At 42.3% G+C, this 19,770-nt stretch overlaps 2 protein-coding genes across 2 annotated transcripts in view; both read right to left on the reverse strand.

Annotated features, from left to right (window-relative positions):
- The window catches only part of LOC100136288 (LCK2), a 43,878-nt gene extending 27,330 nt beyond the window's left edge, over positions 1–16,548 (reverse strand). Inside the window, exon 1 of the mRNA XM_090219213.1 lies at positions 16,229–16,548. The gene's annotated coding sequence lies outside the window, so the exon portion shown is untranslated. The remainder of the gene's footprint in view (positions 1–16,228) is intronic.
- LOC110505432 (protein FAM167A) lies at positions 6,302–9,472 on the reverse strand. The gene is made up of 2 exons (XM_021584636.3): positions 8,457–9,472; positions 6,302–7,898 (listed from the first exon to the last, which is right to left on the reverse strand). Exons 1-2 carry the CDS (start codon positions 8,823–8,825, stop codon positions 7,635–7,637), a joined length of 633 nt encoding a protein of 210 aa, XP_021440311.1. The 5' UTR covers positions 8,826–9,472; the 3' UTR covers positions 6,302–7,634.
- Positions 16,549–19,770: the final 3,222 nt, after the last annotated feature.

The following is a 19,770-nucleotide window of genomic DNA, read 5'->3' on the forward strand; positions in this document are numbered from 1 at the left end:
AGCTGCTGGTGAGTTTGATTGAACTGATCATGTCAACGTCATACTTTCAAAATGTTAAGGTCTTCATCATGAATCAAGACGACAATCTACTGGCAAGTCCTTTTCCATCCTTGTCATATGAAGAGAAATTATAGATAAAACGTATCAGTGCTCATCGGCCATTGGACAATAACATTACACAACAAGTTGGAAATCGCAAATTCAACAATGAGTGGTTTTGAAGGAATCAGTGGCTAACTGGAACCAATATTTACAAGCAGTTAGAAAAGCAAAGGCTAGCTTTTTCAAACATAAATTTCCATCCTGCAGCACAAACTCCAAAAAGTTCTGGGACACTGTAAAGTCCATGGAGAGTAAGAGCACCTCCTCCCAGCTGCCCACTGCACTGAGGATAGGAAACACTGTCACCACCGATAAATCAATGATAATTGAGAATTTCAATGAACATTTTTCTACGGCTGGCCATGCTTTCCACCAGGCCACCCCTACCCTGGTCAACAGCCCTGCACCCCCACAGCAACTTTCACAAGCATCCCCCATTTCTCCTTCACCCAAATCCAGATAGCGGATGTTTTGAAAGAGCTGCAAAATCTGGACCCCTGCAAATCAGCAGGACTAGACCATCTGGACCCTCTCATTCTAACCTCTCTTTCGTATCGTCTCAGATTCCCAAAGATTGGAAAGCTGCCGCGGTCATCCCCCTCTTCAAAGGGGGAGACACTCTAAACTCAAACTGCTACAAACCTATATCTATCCTACCCTGCCTTTCTAAGGTCTTCGAAAGCCAAGTTCACAAACAGATCACCGACCATTTAGAATCCCACGTACCTTCTCAACTATGCAATCTGGTTTCCGAGCTGGTCATGGGTGCACCTCAGCCACGCTCAAGGTCCTAAACGATATCATAACCTCCATCAATAAGAAACAATACTGTGCAGCTGTATTCATAGACCTGGCCAAAGCGTTCGACTCTGTCAATCACCACATTCTTATTGACAGACTCAACAGCCTTCATTTCTCAAATGACTGCCTCGCCTGGTTCACCAACTACTTCTCAGACAGAGTTCAGTGTGTCAAATCGGAGGGCCTGTTGTCCGGACCTCTGGCAGTCGCTATGAGGGTGCCACAGGGATCAATTCTCAGGTCGACTCTTTTCTCTGTATACATCAATGATGTCGCTCTTGCTGCTGGTGATTCTCTGATCCACCTCTACGCAGACGATACCATTCTGTATACTTCTGGCCTTTCTTTGGACACTGTGTTAACAAACCTCCAAACGAGCTACAGTGCTATACAACACTCCTTCCATGGCCTCCTACTGCTCTTAAATGCAAGTAAAACTAAATGCATGCTCTTCAACCGATCGCTACCAGCATCTGCCCGCCCATCCAGCATCACTACTCTGGACGGTTCTGACTTAGAATATGTGGACATCTACTAATACCTAGGTGTCTGGTTAGACTGTAAACTCTCCTTCCAGACTCACTTTAAGCATCTCCAATCCAAAATTAAATCTAGAATCGGCTTCCTATTTTGCAACAAAGCATCCTTCACTCATGCAGCCAAACATACCCTTGTAAAACTGACTATCCTACCGATCCTTGACTTTGGCGATGTCATTTACAAAATAGCCTCCAACACTCTACTCAGCAAATTGGATGCAGTCTATCACAGTGCCATCCGTTTTGTCACCAAAGCCCCTTATACTACCCACCACTACGACCTGTATGCTCTCGTTGGTTGGCTCTTGCTTCATATTCGTTGCCAAACCCACTGGCTCCAAGTCATCTATAAGTCTTTGCTAGGTAAAGCCCCGCCTTATCTCAGCTCACTGGCTACCAGCATCTGCCCGCCCATCCAGCATCACTACTACATCACCATCCAGCATCACTACTCTGGACGGTTCTGACTTAGAATATGTGGACATCTACTAATACCTAGGTGTCTGGTTAGACTGTAAACTCTCCTTCCAGACTCACTTTAAGCATCTCCAATCCAAAATTAAATCTAGAATCGGCTTCCTATTTTGCAACAAAGCATCCTTCACTCATGCAGCCAAACATACCCTTGTAAAACTGACTATCCTACCGATCCTTGACTTCGGCGATGTCATTTACAAAATAGCCTCCAACACTCTACTCAGCAAATTGGATGCAGTCTATCACAGTGCCATCCGTTTTGTCACCAAAGCCCCTTATACTACCCACCACTACGACCTGTATGCTCTCGTTGGTTGGCTCTTGCTTCATATTCGTCGCCAAACCCACTGGCTCCAAGTCATCTATAAGTCTTTGCTAGGTAAAGCCCCGCCTTATCTCAGCTCACTGGTTATGATAGCAGCACCCACCCGTAACACGCGTTGCAGCAGGTATATTTCACTGGTCACCCCCAAAGCCAATTCCTGCTTTGGCCGCATTTCCTTCCAGTTCTCTGCTGCCAATGACTGGAACGAATTGCAAAAATCACTGAAGCTGGAGACTCATATCTCCCTCACTAACTTTATTGCTAAATTGTCATTATTATTTATCCTGCAGTAGTTTGTGTCGGGGGGCTAGGGTCAGTTTGTTATATCTGGAGTACTTCTCCTGTCCTATTCGGTGTCCTGTGTGAATCGAAGTGTGCGTTCTCTAATTCTCTCCTTCTCTCTTTCTTTCTCTCTCTCGGAGGACCTGAGCCCTAGGACCATGCCCCAGGACTACCTGACATGATGACTCCTTGCTGTCCTCAGTCCACCTGGCCGTGCTGCTGCTCCAGTTTCAACTGACCTGAGACCTAGGACCATGCCCCAGGACTACCTGACATGATGACTCCTTGCTGTCCCCAGTCCACCTGACCGTGCTGCTGCTCCAGTTTCAACTGTTCTGCCTTATTATTATTCGACCATGCTGGTCATTTATGAACATTTGAACATCTTGGCCATGTTCTGTTATAATCTCCACCCGGCACAGCCAGAAGAGGACTGGCCACCCCACATAGCCTGGTTCCTCTCTAGGTTTCTTCCTAGGTTTTGGCCTTTCCACCGTTTTTCCTAGCCACCGTGCTTCTACACCTGCATTGCTTGCTGTTTGGGGTTTTAGGCTGGGTTTCTGTACAGCACTTTGAGATATCAGCTGATGTACGAAGGGCTATATAAATACATTTGATTTGATTTGATTTGATAAACATTCAGCATGATGGGCCAGAAAAGGTTGAATACATTTGCTTGTTCAAAACAACTGGAACCTCGGAACTGGGAAATACTAGACTTATTAGACAATGAGTTCAAGACAACTGGGAACTAAAAAAAAAAAAACTGGCTCCAACTGGGAAAATCCGTTTTGAATGGTCATCCAACTCGGAATTCCAAGTCGGGAACTCGAGCTCCGATCCTGAAGATCACTGTTGTCATGATTCAACCCTGGTTTTTCCCCCCAGAGTTCCCAGTTGTCTTGAAAGCACCATAAATCCAGAGAATGCCAGACTTTAATGACAAAGTTTGATGACAAAATTTGCCCATGAAGGACCGCCGCACCAACTTCCTGTTCAAGTGAGTACAGCACAACAAGGTGAGTCCAAAAATGTCTTGTATGCTGCTGCATAAATTATGTAATATGCCAGGGAGATATGTATATTCTATCTAAGAAAGTAATACTAAGTGCATGTTGTGTAGTAAGCTGTTCGTAGCCAGATGTGCCTCACCCTAATAATATGGTCCCTTTCACACTCCTAACTTCGCCTACTGTTCTGACTTGCTGGTGCACATGTAGCCTATAGGCTGTTTTAGAGAAATGTCATCATCGAACATTGTCTGCTTATATGCCCCCTTTATTTATCCTACGGTTCAGAGTTGTTGTACGGGGAGAATACCGAAAGAACGGCCCACGTTCTGAATTCTGTCGCTGTACATTTCAAAAGCTCTGAGCAAATAGTTATATTGACTACGTCCGTCCTAACTCGCTCATTAATGTCTTAATCAAACTGACTGGTTTCCTCTTATCCGCTCGTCCTCCCCTTATTCCATAGTTTGTACATCTCAATTGTCAGTAGAAACCACATTTGTTTAACCAAGTCAGCCATATCAGTTATGTTCTTTTTTAAACGGCAGTAGATTAACTGTTTTGGTGATAGCCAGGTGTAGCAGTGGCTGAAAAGAAGGCCCTAACACTTTGTGAGCACCGTTTGTCACCGTTATAGTGCAATTCATGTATTGTTTAGTGTTGTGCTGTGGCTTTGCTGGAAAGCATCTAAAACCATTTTTTGCAGTTTGCCCCACAAAGATTTGCATGCTAAAATTGCCACTGTATGGATGGTTCAGGGGGTCAAACTATGAAAATGCGCTAATGGTGTGATTTTTTTTTTTTTAATGACATTAAAAATGTAAGCATTAAACACGTTATTAATGCGTTAACTTTGACAGCCCTAGTTTAAAACCATGACAAGAGAGACTGTCATTGAATATAACAAAGAGATGCTGTTTTTATGAGTTAGTTCATGTTTAAAGTTCTTACTCAGTACTGTCAACACTTTGTATTCAACATTTGTATAAGCCATAAAATGTGCGTTCTTCCTATTTCCACTCCGTGCTAAATAAAAATAAAAAGGGAATTATTTGTATGCTTACTCAGCTGTGCTTCACAAGTAATACAACAACAGATCTATTACCGGTGTGATCATATAGACAGGTTTTCTCCAGATGTTACGCTTGGAATTCAGGCCAAAGAGTTCCATCTTGATTTCATCAGACCAGAGAATCTTGTTTCTCATTGTCTGAGAGTGGATAACTCCAAGCGGGCTGTCAAGTGCTTTTACTGAGTGGCTTCTGTCTGGCCACTCTATCATAAAGGCCTGATTGGTGGAGTGCTGCAAAAATGATTGTCTTACTGGAAGGTTCTCCCATCTCCACAGAGGAACTGGAGCTCTGTCAGAGTGATCATCGGGTTCTTGGTCACCTCCACGATCAAGGCCCTTCTCCCCCGATTGCTCAATTTTGCTGTCAGTCAGCTCTGGGAAGAGTCTTGGTGGTTCCAAACTTCTTCCATTTAAGAATGGAGGCCACTGTGGTCTTGGGGACCTTCAATACTTCAGAAAAGTTTTGCTAAACTTTCCCAGATCTGTGCCTCGACACAATCCAGTCTCTGAGCTCTACGGACAATTTCTTCGACCTCGTGGCTTGGTTTTTGCCCTGACAAGCACCTTCAACTGTGTGACATTATATAGACAGGTTTGTGCCTTTCCAAATCATGTCCAATCAATTGAATTTAGCACAGGTGGACTCCAATCAAGTTCTTGAAATACCTCAATGATGATCAATGGAAACAGGATGCACCTGAATACCTGTGTAAATTAGGTATCTGTTTTTTAAATTTTGAATACCTTTGCAAACATTTCTAAAAACCTCTTTTTGCTTTGTCATTATGGGTATTGTGTGTAGATTGATGACGATTTTTTATTTTATTGAATCCATTTTAGAATAAAGGCTGTAATGTAACAAAAATTTGTAAAAAAGGAAGGGGTCTGAATACTTTCCAAATGCACTGTATATCCTATAATTAATTACAATGGTTCCATTTGGCCTAGTTATTAGTTATCTCTCGCTCTCACGTCATTCATGAGGTAATCTCAGTGTAAACTAGTATGTCATGTCTACCCATTTTGTAGAATAATTGATGACATCTTGACGAGTTCATCCATTTATGCTGTACCCCTTAGGGCAGGGATCATCAACTAGATTCAACCGCGAGCAGATCTTTTCTTGAGAGGAAGGTAGGGGGGCCGGAATATAATTACAAATAATTTGTAGCTTGCAAATTGAACGCAAGAAGCACAAACAGATATAATATTTGACTAAAACGTAATAATTTCAAACCTTTGCATATGATCACGTGTCTGTCTATTAAGGGTGGAAATACTTGGGAACAGATTTCCCAAATTAAAATCACTTGGAGCTGATTTCCTGTTTTTTTTTTACAGTTTATGTGCAATGGGAAAAAAATGTATTTTTTTTATGGCTCAGAAAACTTGGGGGCGCAAATAAAACAACCAGTTGGGGAATTCTGCCTTAGGAGTTGTTCTGATAGTATCAGCTTACACCACGGAATGTTTAAGAGACAAACGCCTGATGTAGTTGAAAGAGGAAACTGTGCATTGAAGGTATTTCAGGATGTGAAAGGTTATAGCTGACTGAGCACTCATTGAGGTCTTGCGTAATGACTCCGGTCATTTAACCTGTTCTAACTTTTTTAACCTTTAACTAGGTAAGTCAGTTAAGAACAAATTCTTATTTACAACGACGGCCTACCTTAATGGACAGACAAGACAACAATTTTCTTTCTCAAGTGTATTTTCAAGTTTGTTGCAATTTTTTGTGCATTTAAACAAATACATTGAAAAACAAACATCTTGGAAACCGCTCTAGTCTGCCTCTAGTCATTTCCCTCATACATTAAATGGATGGCCTTGAGATATTCCTGCATTAGCAGAGTAGAACTCAGTACGTAATCATTAAAAAGCACTTACGAATCTACATTTTGCTTTGTGTATATTCAGCAAACATTTTGTAACATTGATTAACACCCACTAAATCCTGTTCAACATTCACTCCCTCAAATTTCCCCCCAAAATACTTTCAGTTTCTCCTCTCTCTTCCTGAGAACAATATCTTTAAATACATATAAAACTTTGATACAGTTTTTTTACTTGGACAACATTGCAGTAGGCCAAGCCTTTAATCTACTGTAAAACACAATGACAGCACATTGGGCTGTGGGCTGTCTACAACATCTGGATCATCTAAAGGACAATAAAACGCATGGAGTACTACTCCATAAGGCATCGCCTCCAATAATGTCCTATCACGGAAGCCATGACCCCATGGAGGTCCTTGCTATTTTTGGTCTCAGAAGAAGAGGTGACAGAATGCTGGAATGTGACCTACAGCTTCCTGGGGAGTGTGGACTGGGACTCTGCCAATGCAGAGGGGAGAGAAATGCTTCCCATTGGGCTGTCAAATGTCCCTGGGGGTGTGACTAGTGTTAAGGTGTCTGTATGAAGAGATACATACTTCCTCCTGGGTTGTGATTAAAGTACGGGACTCGTGTTAATGAGTGTTATTGCTGTGACCATTTTTTCTTTGTCTGAAGAAAGACAATTCCCCTGTGCAACGCTCAAGAGACATCTCTAGTTACAGTACCACCATGGCAGTCAGGCCTATTCTGTATGTCAGGGGGTCATCATAACTAATTATCTGAATACAGTGCAATTGATCTGACACCATGGCAATCCAAACTCAAACCATATCCATTCCAGAGCCACACCTCATCACTAGCTTCCCTGTCCATCTACTCTGACCTATCAGTCTGCACCTTCCCTGAGGTTCATTGGAAAGGTGCTGCTTTGCTATGGGTGTATGCCGTGCGCCTACAGGGCTCTACTATGGAGGCCTGTGTCTCTCTCACGTCAGGACTAGGGCACGGATCAGAGGAGTCATTTCCATTTCCTCCCACTTGGCTAATTACAGTCTGCACGCTCTGCCAGCCATTCTTCTTCCCTCTCATGTCATAACAGAAACCTGTGCAGTGGAAAACCCCTGATTACCCTGCATAGATTAGATAGAGGCTTTAATACAGTAAATCAAGCCTCGCAGGGTGGTATATGTTTCAACAGAGGGAGAAGCGTCGGGAGTTGATGTTCATCTTGGTGAGGCCAAGGTGTTTGAGGGGGGTGGACAGAGCAAAGGCAGCCTTCATGGGGATGTCACAGAGCAGGTCGGACTCCTCGCCACACTCCTCCAGCTCGTAGGTGGCGTCGTCCAGCATCTCCTTGTGGCGGTGACACACCTGCTCCACCTTCAGCCGGTGGATCTCCACACGCAGACGGATCAGCTGGCGCGCCAGACGGTTATCCTGGAACCGCATCTCCCTCTGTATGACAAGGAAGGGAAAGAGAGAGGGAAGAGATTAGCAATCAAATATCAATTCAAGCGCTGTGTGTAAAGACACCAACACATGATCTGTGCAACAAAAAAAAAGTGCATTTCTATTTTAGGATTTTTCAGCTCTGAAATTAACAAGGTCCCTGTGGTTTTAGTGTGTTTGCATTGTTTTGGATGGAAAGATATTACAGCATGACTTTGTGCTCAGAGCTCAACCTGAAAACAGGTTTATTTTCCATAGATGTCTCCATCACATGACACTGGTAGCTGGCACATAGACTCTGCACTATGGCACACTTGCATCATGAGGATGCACAAACCAGGCAAACCAAACCAATGAAACTACCTACCTGGTAATTATGTTTGCCAAATAGTCTCATTGTGTCCTATTTAAATCGACTTGAGTGTTTTCATTGTATATTTGATTCTAAAGGACGTTATGCAGAAATATTGCAGCCTTATTAATTTCTAACATGTCCAAGTAAACATAACTGAGTCTGAGTTGGAGAAAAAGAGACAATATCTGCATTAAAATAAGTGCACTCACCAGCTCTTTTCTAAGGAAATCCAACGCGTCATCAATGGTATCGAAGCCACAGATGTTGCGGATGGTTAGATCTGAGTTCTCATCCCGCATAATTTCAGGCAAAAACACATATTTCTCTGCAGTCTCTTGACTATTATCTAAACCATTTGGGTTGTCCTTCCACGGTCGGCTCTGCAAGCGCTCCTGCCATTCAAAGTAGGATGGTCTGCGGGTTTGTAACTTTAGTTTTTCGGTAAGGACTTTCACATTGTTCAAATCCTCAGCGTTTCCCTCTGTATCTCCTTCGCAGTTGTCCTCGCCTCCCAGCTCCTTGAAGTCCATTGCAAGTGCACTAGACGTTTTAAATGGATCTGCGTAAAAAGTCATCATAGAGGCTGCAAAAACTTTTGAATGAGTTATTCACAGCGCAGGATATGTCCCTTGAGTGTTCAGTCAGTGGGCTTGCCAGTTCTGGATTGGAGTGCACTGGTGTTCCTTACTTTATTTATAGAGTGATAAGGATAAACAAAAGTTACCGCCCCTTATTGAGCGAGGCTGCGAGGGAGAAGAGGTGTAGGCCATGCAAGTGTGCAGCCTCCCTCAAGTATTCATGTGACCACACGTTGGTGAAATAAAGAGTTAGCGGTGTCTACTTATGGCAGCACTCAGGTGCAACTTTTAACATTGGAACGCAAGGATTTGATTTGACATGTCAATGGATCAAAGGCTTTAACAAATCCTACTCGAAAATGGCAATGGGATAAAAGTGACATTGATTTATCCATATCTCTGAAACTTGTGAAGTTAAGATGACACCTAGATATATTTTGTATTTATATGCAATGTTTGTAATTAAAATTTGAATTATTTTGGTGTTACCAATTCATTTTTATTAGGACAGGTACAGTAGCTATTCATACAAATTATGTATCAGTGCATGATGGAACAGTACTGGAACAGCTGACAAACTGAAAGAAGGTTTCACTTACTGTGATATGTGGTTGTCTTACCTCGCTTGTGTGTCGCTCTGGATAAGTGTCTGCTAAATGCAAACGTTAACTCCTCAGAAATAGGATTGGAATGTTTTCATTTAGGGCAATGCCTCCATCTAGTGGTGATGGTCTAACACACGGGGAATCAATTCGACTTGCTCAATTATCGGATGGAAATATGGATGGGCTAGCAAGCAGCTTGCTGCACGTTTTACACTATATGTGAGTTTCTACTCTCTGCCACCTACTGTTTGACCTTCAGACCTTCAGACACTGGGAATGAGAATGGTATTCACAAATGTTGACCAATACAGTGGCTTGCTTTGGATTGGTGACCTGAAGTTACTAGATGAGTAATGTAAACTAACTAGTCTGGGATGGTTCAACAACAGCTTGAAAGAGACAGCAGATTTCACTCATAAATTCTAATATGATTTTTATACATACTCAACTCCAATGATCGAATTAAGCAATAAGGCCCAAGGGGGTGTGGTACATGGCCAATATACCAGGGCTAAGAGCTGTTCTTAGGCACAGCTCTTTCTAGAGCAACAACTTGAAGATCACTGACGTCATGATTCAACCTTGTTTTTTTCAGAGTTTGCAGTTGTGTTGAAAGCACCATTAATCCAGATAATGCCTGACTTTGATGACAAAATTGGCCCACGAAGGACCGCTGCGCCACCTTCCTATTCAAGTGAGCACACCAAGGTAAGTACAAAAATGTATTGTATGCTGCTGCATAAATTATGTAATATGCCTGGGAGATACAGTTGAAGTAGAAGTAGATGTCCTAACCGACTTGCCAAAACTATAGTTTGTTAACAAGACATTTGTGGAGTGGTTAAAAAAACAAGTTTTAATGACTCCAACCTAAGTGTATGTAAACTTCCGACTTCAACTGTATATACACCTTTTCTGAAAGGCCCGAGAGTCTGCAACACCACTAAGCAAGGGGCACCACCAAGCAAGCGTCACCATGAAGACCAAGGAGCTATCCAAACAGGTTAAGGACAAAGTTGTGGAGAAGTACAGATCATGGTTGGGTTATACAAAAATATCCGAAACTTTGAACATCCCACAGAGCACCATTAAATCCATTATTAAAAAATTGAAAGAATATGGCACCACAACAAACCTGACAAGAGAGGTCCGCCCACCAAAACTCACGTACCAGGAAAGAGGGCATTAATCAGAGAGGCATCAAAGTGACCAAGGAATTAGCCTGAAGGAGCAGCAAAGCTCCACAGCGGAGATTGGAGTATCTATCCATAGTACCCCTTTAAGCCGTACACTCCACAGAGCTGGGCTTTGCTGAAGAGTGGCCAGAAAAAAAGTCATTGCTTAAAGAAAAGAATAAGCAAATGTGTTTGCCAAAAGGCATGTGGGAGACTTCCCAAACATATGGAAGAAGGTATTATGCTCAGATGATACAAAAATGTAGCATTTTTGGCCATCAAGGAAAACGTTGGCACAAACCCAACACCTCTCACCCCCCTGAGAATACCATCCCAGATATTTTAGACTGGGACAGAGGTTCACCTTCCAGCAGGACAATGACCCTAAGCATACTGCTAAAGCAACACTCGAGTGGTTTAAGAGGAAACATTTAAAAGTCTTGGAATGGCCTAGTCGAAACCCAGACCTCAATCCAATTGAGAATCTGTGGTATGACTTATATATTGCTGTACACCAGCAGGAACCCATCCAACTTGAAGGAGCTGGAGTAGTTTTGCCTTGAAGAATAGGCAACAAATCCCAGTGGCTAGATGGGCCAAGCTTATAGAGACATATCCCAAGAGACTTGCAGCTGTAATTGCTGCAAAAGGTGCCTCTACAAAGTATTGACTTTGGGTGGGTGAATAGTTATGCACGCTCAAGTTTTCTGTTTTTTTTTGTCTTATTTCTTGTTTGTTTCGCAATAAAAAATATTCTGAATCTTTAAAGTGGTAGGCGTGTTGTGTACATTAAATGATAAAAAAAACACAAAAAAATATATTTTAATACCAGGTTGTAAGGCAACAAAATAGGAAAAATGCCAAGGGGGTGAATACTTTCGCAAGGCACTGTACATGTCTTTATAAAAATTAGCCCTGTGAAAAAGAGTCCCCCAAATGTCACGGTATAATTGGTACTCTTACCTTGCTTCAAAGTAGCCTAGCCAAAATCTGACCATAGAAACATTTAGGGACTTACTTTATAGGCCTAAACACTTCCTCATGTCATTTCTCTCCTGTTCTATTGGTTTCATATCAACTTGTTTTCTTTGTCCAGAAGCCAAAGGCATAATCCTAGTCTTATTAGCAACCTATCCTAGTTGTTATGTCTTCAGATTTCCATAATAATCTATATTAAGCATTTGGCTGACCAGTGGGCAAAGGCTGGGCACCTACGAAAATGGGTCGGCCCAGTTTTCTGATTAGCTGAGCTGAGGTGGCGCGAATTAACATTCAAAGTAAAGAACACATAATCAAAGAGAGCGAGACCTGCTCTGACTCTCCGTCAGTCACTAAGTCAGAACAGAAAAACAGAAAGGTATAGTACCGAAAAAGTTAGACGAAAAAAGGGCTTTTGAGGCCGAAGCTGCTAAATTTGTGAAATGAACCGACTTACTTGCTGAAAGTTCTGGTTCAGCAGGTCCTAGTGCTGTGTCTGTGAGAAATGACAGATCAGCTACTGTGGTGCAGAAATGGCAGATCAGCTGCTGTGGCGCAGAAATGACAGATCAGCTACTGTGGTGCAGAAATGGCAGATCAGCTGCTGTGGTGCAGAAACGGCAGATCAGCTGCTGTGGTGCAGAAACGGCAGATCAGCTGCTGTGGTGCAGAAATGACAGATCAGCTACTGTGGTGCAAAAATGACAGATCAGCTACTGTGGTGCAGAAATGGCAGATCAGCTGCTGTGGTGCAGAAACGGCAGATCAGCTGCTGTGGTGCAGAAACGGCAGATCAGCTGCTGTGGTGCAGAAACGGCAGATCAGCTGCTGTGGTGCAGAAATGACAGATCAGCTGCTGTGGTGCAAAAATGACAGATCAGCTGCTGTGGTGCAGAAACGGCAGATCAGCTGCTGTGGTGCAGAAATGACAGATCAGCTGCTGTGGTGCAGAAATGACAGATCAGCTGCTGTGGTGCAGAAATGACAGATCAGCTGCTGTGGTGCAGAAATGACAGATCAGCTGCTGTGGTGCAGAAATGACAGATCAGCTACTGTGGTGCAGAAATGACAGATCAGCTGCTGTGGTGCAGTCGAGGTATAGGAAGAAAACAGAGAAGACACACTCATGCACACTGACACAGATCATGTAGCCTACTGCTGCCAGCTAGGCCTCATATTTTAGCTGTGTATTGTATGAAATATATTTCATACCTACTATAGGCTAATTAGGGAAATGGGGGATTTGGGAGAACATTTATACAATAGGCTACTACTTGCAATTTAGCCTAACAAGTCGCTAAATTGGCTTTTATAACAATAAGGCAATAGCCGTCTAATAGACATTTATACAGTGCTATATAAACTTATTTTTCTTAACTGCATTGTTGGTTAAGGGCTTGTAAGTAAGCATTTCATGTTAAGGTCTACTAAACCTGTTGATATTTGGTGCATGTGACAAATAACATTTTATTTTATTTGATTACAGTAAAGGTCAATTCGGGGACTGTCTGTGTATTTTAATTGTTTTATAAATATTTAGAAGCTTCTGAATCCGTCTCTTCAGCCCAGGAATTGTGTTTATACGCTGTAGTAATGAGTGACTGTGGTGTCGGATTACATTACATTGCTACAGCCACTGAAGGGTGGAAAGTCCCACCTATCTCCTGCTTATTTCACTCGCTGAAAGGCTTGTCACTTCTTGGCAGAAGGTTACACATAACCTTTGCGCACTGCACTGTCAAATGAAGCACAACGCTGGAAATCTATCCTCACCCACATAAACTAGTCCCGGCATCGTTCTATGACAAATCATTAGTGAAGTCGTTTTGCAGTCCTTAATCTAAAGTGAGTACTATTTATACTTTTTAAATAGTTTATAAATGTTTTGAGTGACTGGTTCAATTTCTCACCAGTCACTCACCAGGCATGCCATTGGTAGACATTCATACAGTACCTGGTAAATGAACAAGCACACAACACAGGAGGTTTTAGTAAATATACAGTACCAGTTAAAAGTTTGGACACACCTAGTCATTCAAGGGTTTTTCTTTATTTTTACTATTTTCTACATTGTAGAATAATAGTGAAGACATCAACACTATGAAATAACACACATGTTTATTTTTTTATATTTTTTTTACCTTTATTTAACTAGGCAAGTCAGTTAAGAACAAATTCTTATTTTCAATGACGGCCTAGGAACAGTGGGTCAACTGCCTGTTCAGGGGCAGAACCACAGATTTGTTTTATTTATTTTATTTTTTATTGACGGATAGCCAGGGGCACATTCCAACACTCAGACATAATTTACAAACAAAGCATTTGTGTTGAGTGAGTCCGCCAGATCAGAGGCAGTAGGGATGACCAGGGATGTTCTCTTGAACTGGACCATTTTCCTGTCAAAATGTTCTGGGTGTCCAGGGAAAATGTATGGAGGAAAAAGTACATTATTTTCTTTAGGAATGTAGCGCAGTAAAAGTAAAAGTTGTCAAACATATGACTAGTAAAGTACAGATACCCCCAAAAACTACTGAAGTAGTAGTTTTTACTTAAGTACTTTACACCACTGAGTATAGCCTACCAATGTCACTAACATTCAAAGTCGGATTGATGGACCATATAGCCTAGAATACAGAACTGCTGCCATATTGCTTAAACCCCATATTTCAACGTGTTGACAGCCAATTGACATATTGTGCATAGGTCTACTAATAGTTACTAATAAAGTTTAACCTGTTAACATTTTCCCATCCTATACACAGGGCCGGATTACCACATTTGGGGCCCTGGGGCACTGACTCCGGGGCCATTCTATAAAAAAAAATAGAAGAAAACAATATTTTTGGGGGAAAACAGTTTTTGCCATGGTGCAGAGAGAAATATATGCAGTTATATAATGCTATTTCTACACATTCTTTCATGAGGCTTAGAGAAAATGTTGCAGTTTTAAAGCAAATGTCCTGCAATTCGACACATTTTGCCATTAGGCTGAGAGAACATTTAGTAGTTTCCAACCTAATTTCCCGCAATTCTTCATATTTATCAAAAATAAATAAATTGGAGGGGGTTGGCGGCCCCCTGGAGTTTGGGGGCTCCAGGGAACGTGCCCTGCCTGTCTGTTCTGTAATCTGGCCCTGCCTACAATCACTCAGTGAATGTTGGGTCAGGGTTTCTGGTTATGCATGCATGACTGTAAGTCGCTTTGGATAAAAGCGTCTGCTAAACGGAATATATTATAATTACTGTTGTTGTTATTATTATTAAGTTTGCTGTTGATAAGGATGTCTCACTAACCAAAGCCCCCTCCTAACTCTCTCTCCCTCCCTGCCGATTATGGAAAACCTATTGGCCTCTTCTCTAGTACAGGCCAGAGACAAAGGATTTACATAATTGTGAGATACCTTGTGTGTGAGTCTGGATGTGTTTTTTGTGTTTTGCACTATGCTGCTTTCCATGTCCGTAGTATGTAGTGGAAATGTCCTGTATTTACCAAATCATGAGAGCAAACCACACACAGAGTCAGAGTTATCATAAAGTCTATCTTTAATTATATGAGCTCCATCACAACCCTTTGACTCTCAGATCAATTCAGTGTCTATAAATTAATTCTCTGAGAGCGCTTACAAAACAATTCTTAGTATCATTTATAGCCAAGACACACCCATCTCAACTCACATGACGAATAACAGATCTTAGGAACATTACAAAGGAAGACTTTACTTGAGAGAGGAGTATTCCATAGCCAGACAGCATTAGCTATAAATTATCGTTCAGTTTGCTCTCCTAAAACGAGGTTCTACTTCTCGTTCTTGGTACAACATGACATTAGGATATATATCAATTGTCGTTTTAGACACTCCCATTCTGGACAAGCTCACGGAGACACAGTGACTGGCACACAGACATTGTGAAGCCAATAGATAATTGGTTCCCCCTCAATCGATCCATTCACATGGTTTAAAAGATATGTTTACATATGAAGACAAGCTTGACCTCTCCCCTTTCTGCGGCCCAAGTAACTGAACCCTGACAGAGAACAGATAACTGCAACCGGCCAACAGTATTATCCAAGAATAGACATTCTAATGACATACACTGCTCAAAAAAAGAAAGGGAACACTAAAATAACACATCCTAGATTTGAATGAATGAAATATTCTTATTAAATACTTTTTTCTTTACATAGTTGATTGTGCTGACAAAATCACACAAAAATTATCAATGGAAATCAAATTTATCAACCCATGGAGGTCTGGATTTGGAGTCACACTCAAAATTAAAGTGGAAAACCACACTACAGGCTGATCCAACTTTGATGTAATGTCCTTAACTTCTTGAATCTACTTGAGACGCACATGTCCCAAGTAGGCACCTGGAAATGCAAATGCGCTACGCTAAATGCTAAATGTACTCGTTAAAACTCAAACCTTGATCAAAATTCACAAGCAGGGTATTAAATTAAAGCTACACTCGTTGTGAACCTAGCCAGCAAGTCAGATTTTTAAAATGCTTTTCGGCGAAAGCATCAGAAGCTATTATCTGATAGCATGCACCCCCCAAAATGCCAGCTCGACACGTAAACAACAGATTTTGCGATAGACGGCGCTACCCAAAACGCAGAAATAAAATATAAAACATTCATTACCTTAGACGAGCTTCTTTCTTGGCACTCCTATATGCCCCATAAACATCACTATTGGGTCTTTTTTTCGTTTAAATCGGTCCATATATACCCAAAATAGCTTTGTATTGAAGTAGTGTCATTCAGAAAAATTCATCGTTTTTAAACGCTGCGTAATTTTTTAAAATTAAAAAAGTCGACGATAAACTTTCACAAAACACTTCGAAATCCTTTTGTAATCCAACTTTAGGTATTAGTAAACGTTTATAATCTATCAAAACGATTACAGGGCGATGTCTCTTCAATAGGTCCTCACTTCAAAAACAATGCAATCTGATCTCTCCTTGAACTGCATCCGGGTGAAGACTGGAAAACTTGGGGTCAGACAGATGGATTTTCCAACAATTAATTCGATTGAAAATTAGTACAATGGCGCCATCGTGCGGAATTTGTATGAAGTGCAGGCAAATTTCCATTAAATTCTGTTGTCCTTTAACAACTGGTGGAAGTGACTTATGGAAATTATTTTTTGCTTTCAGAGAGCAGTTTTTCTTGCGTTTTTCAATGAAACACACGCTCTGTTATAGTCACAGCCGTGATTTAACCAGTTTTATAAACTTCAGAGTGTTTTCTATCCACACATACTAATCATATGCATATACTATATTCCTGGCATGAGTAGCAGGACGCTGAAAAGTTGCGCGATTTTTAACAGAATTTTCAAAAAAGGGGGGGGTAGATCTAACAAGTCAAAATGAGGCTCCGTAGTGTGTGTGGCCTCCACGTGCCTGTATGACTTCCCTACAACACCTGGGCATGCTCCTGATGAGGTGGCGGATGGTCTCCTGAGGGATCTCCTCCCAGACCTGGACTAAAGCATTTGCCAACTCCTGGACAGTCTGTGGTGCAACGTGACGTTGGTGGATGGAGCGAGACATGATGTCCCAGATGTGCTCAATTGGATTCAGGTCTGGGGAACGGGCGGGCCAGTCCATAGCATCAATGCCTTCCTCTTGCAGGAACTGCTGACACACTCCAGCCACATGAGGTCTAGCATTGTCTTGCATTAGGAGGAACACAGGGCCAAGCGCACCAGCATATGGTCTCACAAGGGGTCTGAGGATCTCATCTCGGTACCTAATGGCAGTCAGGCTACCTCTGGCGCCCCCCCCCCCCAAAGAAATGCCACCCCACACCATGACTGACCCACCACCAAACCGGTCATGTTGGAGGATGTTGCAGGCAGCAGAACGTTCTCCACGGCGTCTCCAGACTCTGTCACGTCTGTCACGTGCTCAGTGTGAACCTGCTTTCATCTGTGAAGAGCACAGGGCGCCAGTGGTGAATTTGCCAATCTTGGTGTTCTCTGGCAAATGCCAAACGTCCTGCACGGTGTAGGGCTGTAAGCACAACCCCCACCTGTGGACATCGGGCCCTCATACCACCCTCATGGAGTCTGTTTCTGACCGTTTGAGCAGACACATGCACATTTGTGGCCTGCTGGAGGTTATTTTGCAGGGCTCTGGCAGTGCTCCTGCTTGCACAAAGGCAGAGGTAGCGGTCCTGCTGCTGGGTTGTTGCCCTCCTACGGCCTCCTCCACGTCTCCTGATGTACTGGCCTGTCTCCTGGTAGCACATCCATGCTCTGGACACTACGCTGACAGACACAGCAAACCTTCTTGCCACAGCTCGCATTGATTTTCCATCCTGGCTGAGCTGCACTACCTGAGCCACTTGTGTGGGTTGTAGACTCCGTCTCATGCTACCACTAGAGTGAAAGCACCGCCAGCATTCAAAAGTGACCAAAACATCAGCCAGGAAGCATAGGAACTGAGAAGTGGTCTGTGGTCCCCACCTGCAGAACCACTCCTTTATTTGGGGTGTCTTGCTAATTGCCTATAATTTCCACCTGTTGTCTATTCCATTTGCACAACAGCATGTGAAATTTATTGTCAATCAGTGTTGCTTCCTAAGTGGACAGTTTGATTTCACAGAAGTGTGATTGACTTGGAGTTACATTGTGTTGTTTAAGTGTTCCCTTTATTTTTTTGAGCAGTGTATCTCACATAAGCATTAAATAAAATAAATAAAACATTTTATTTAGAAATGTTACCTAAATAATTCTGATTCTGCCACGACAATTACTGTGCGAAAGGAATAGAGGATTCTTATTGTTTTCCTCCACATGCTTTTTGTCATGAACTGCAAAGAATTGAGGACTTTCTGCATTCATTTGCAGCAGTGATGAATCTGGCCCCCCCCCCCCTCTCTTGCTCTCGCTCTCTGTGGTCTCTCTCTTCTCTGGTAAGTGTGTCCGATATGTATCCATTTTTCTACAGACCGTTTAAACTCAGTCTCCAGGACCAGTGGGGTATCTCATCGCCTCCACAGGCCTACGCTCAAATGGAGGAGCTAGTAAGTGCCACACACACACACATAGATGTCCCGTCGTTGTTGCATTAAATCTAAAATCAGAGACAATCATCACAGACTATAATCCAGGTCTTCACATGTGACAGGAAAACAGAGCGCTGGGATCAGGAAGTCCACAGAGGGGGTTGGGAACAGAGCAACATGCCTATGGGTCACTGGGCAGACACAATGGAAGGGTCAAGATTCAGATCAATTCATCCTGCTGAGCCCACAATACCAGCTCTGCATGTGGTTTCACTTACTACATTATGACTGTGTAGTGTATACAGTACATGTGGGAAACAACATGAATCCCTGCTAAGCTATATAGTCAGCTTCCTGTGAAACCCTTGACATGGTACATTTAGGCTACTGTAGTTCTAAAACATATGATAACCTGGGGATCGCTATGTCAAGACAACCTAATAGACCCAGTGTAGGCCCTGTTAGAAGAAATCATATTATTTCAAACCAAAAAGGGTTCAATGGCTCGCTCCATATATGGCCCTCAAAAGGTTGTGTACATATAGAACCACAAATCACCCTCATTGTTTAACAGTGAACTACAGTGCCTTGCGAAAGTATTCGGCCCCCTTGAACTTTGCGACCTTTTGCCACATTTCAGGCTTCAAACATAAAGATATAAAACTGTATTTTTTTGTGAAGAATCAACAACAAGTGGGACACAATCATGAAGTGGAATGACATTTATTGGATATTTCAAACTTTTTTAACATATCAAAAACTGAAAAATTGGGCGTGCAAAATTATTCAGCCCCTTTACTTTCAGTGCAGCAAACTCTCTCCAGAAGTTCAGGGAGGATCTCTGAATGATCCAATGTTGACCTAAATGACTAATGATGATAAATACAATCCACCTGTGTGTAATCAAGTCTCTGTATAAATGCACCTGCACTGTGATAGTCTCAGAGGTCCGTTAAAAGCGCAGAGAGCATCATGAAGAACAAGGAACACACCAGGCAGGTCTGAGATACTGCTGTGAAGAAGTTTAAAGCCGGATTTGGATACAAAAAGATTTCCCAAGCTTTAAACATCCCAAGAAGCACTGTGCAAGCGATAATATTGAAATGGAAGGAGTATCAGACCACTGCAAATCTACCAAGACCTGGCCGTCCCTCTAAACTTTCAGCTCA

This window comes from Oncorhynchus mykiss, chromosome 25 (assembly GCF_057628025.1).
Source record: "Oncorhynchus mykiss isolate SJ-2025 chromosome 25, ASM5762802v1, whole genome shotgun sequence".
Classification (NCBI taxonomy): Eukaryota; Metazoa; Chordata; class Actinopteri; order Salmoniformes; family Salmonidae; genus Oncorhynchus; species Oncorhynchus mykiss.

What these genes read in the sequence shown, in the direction of transcription:
- LOC110505432 (XM_021584636.3), bottom strand. Translation starts at nt 8,825, where the DNA reads ATGATGACTTTTTACGCAGATCCATTTAAAACGTCTAGTGCACTTGCA. An exon ending in ATTTCCTTAGAAAAGAGCTG is followed by an intron (nt 7,899 to 8,456) that starts GTGAGTGCACTT and finishes CTTGTCATACAG; the next exon opens with AGGGAGATGCGGTTCCAGGA.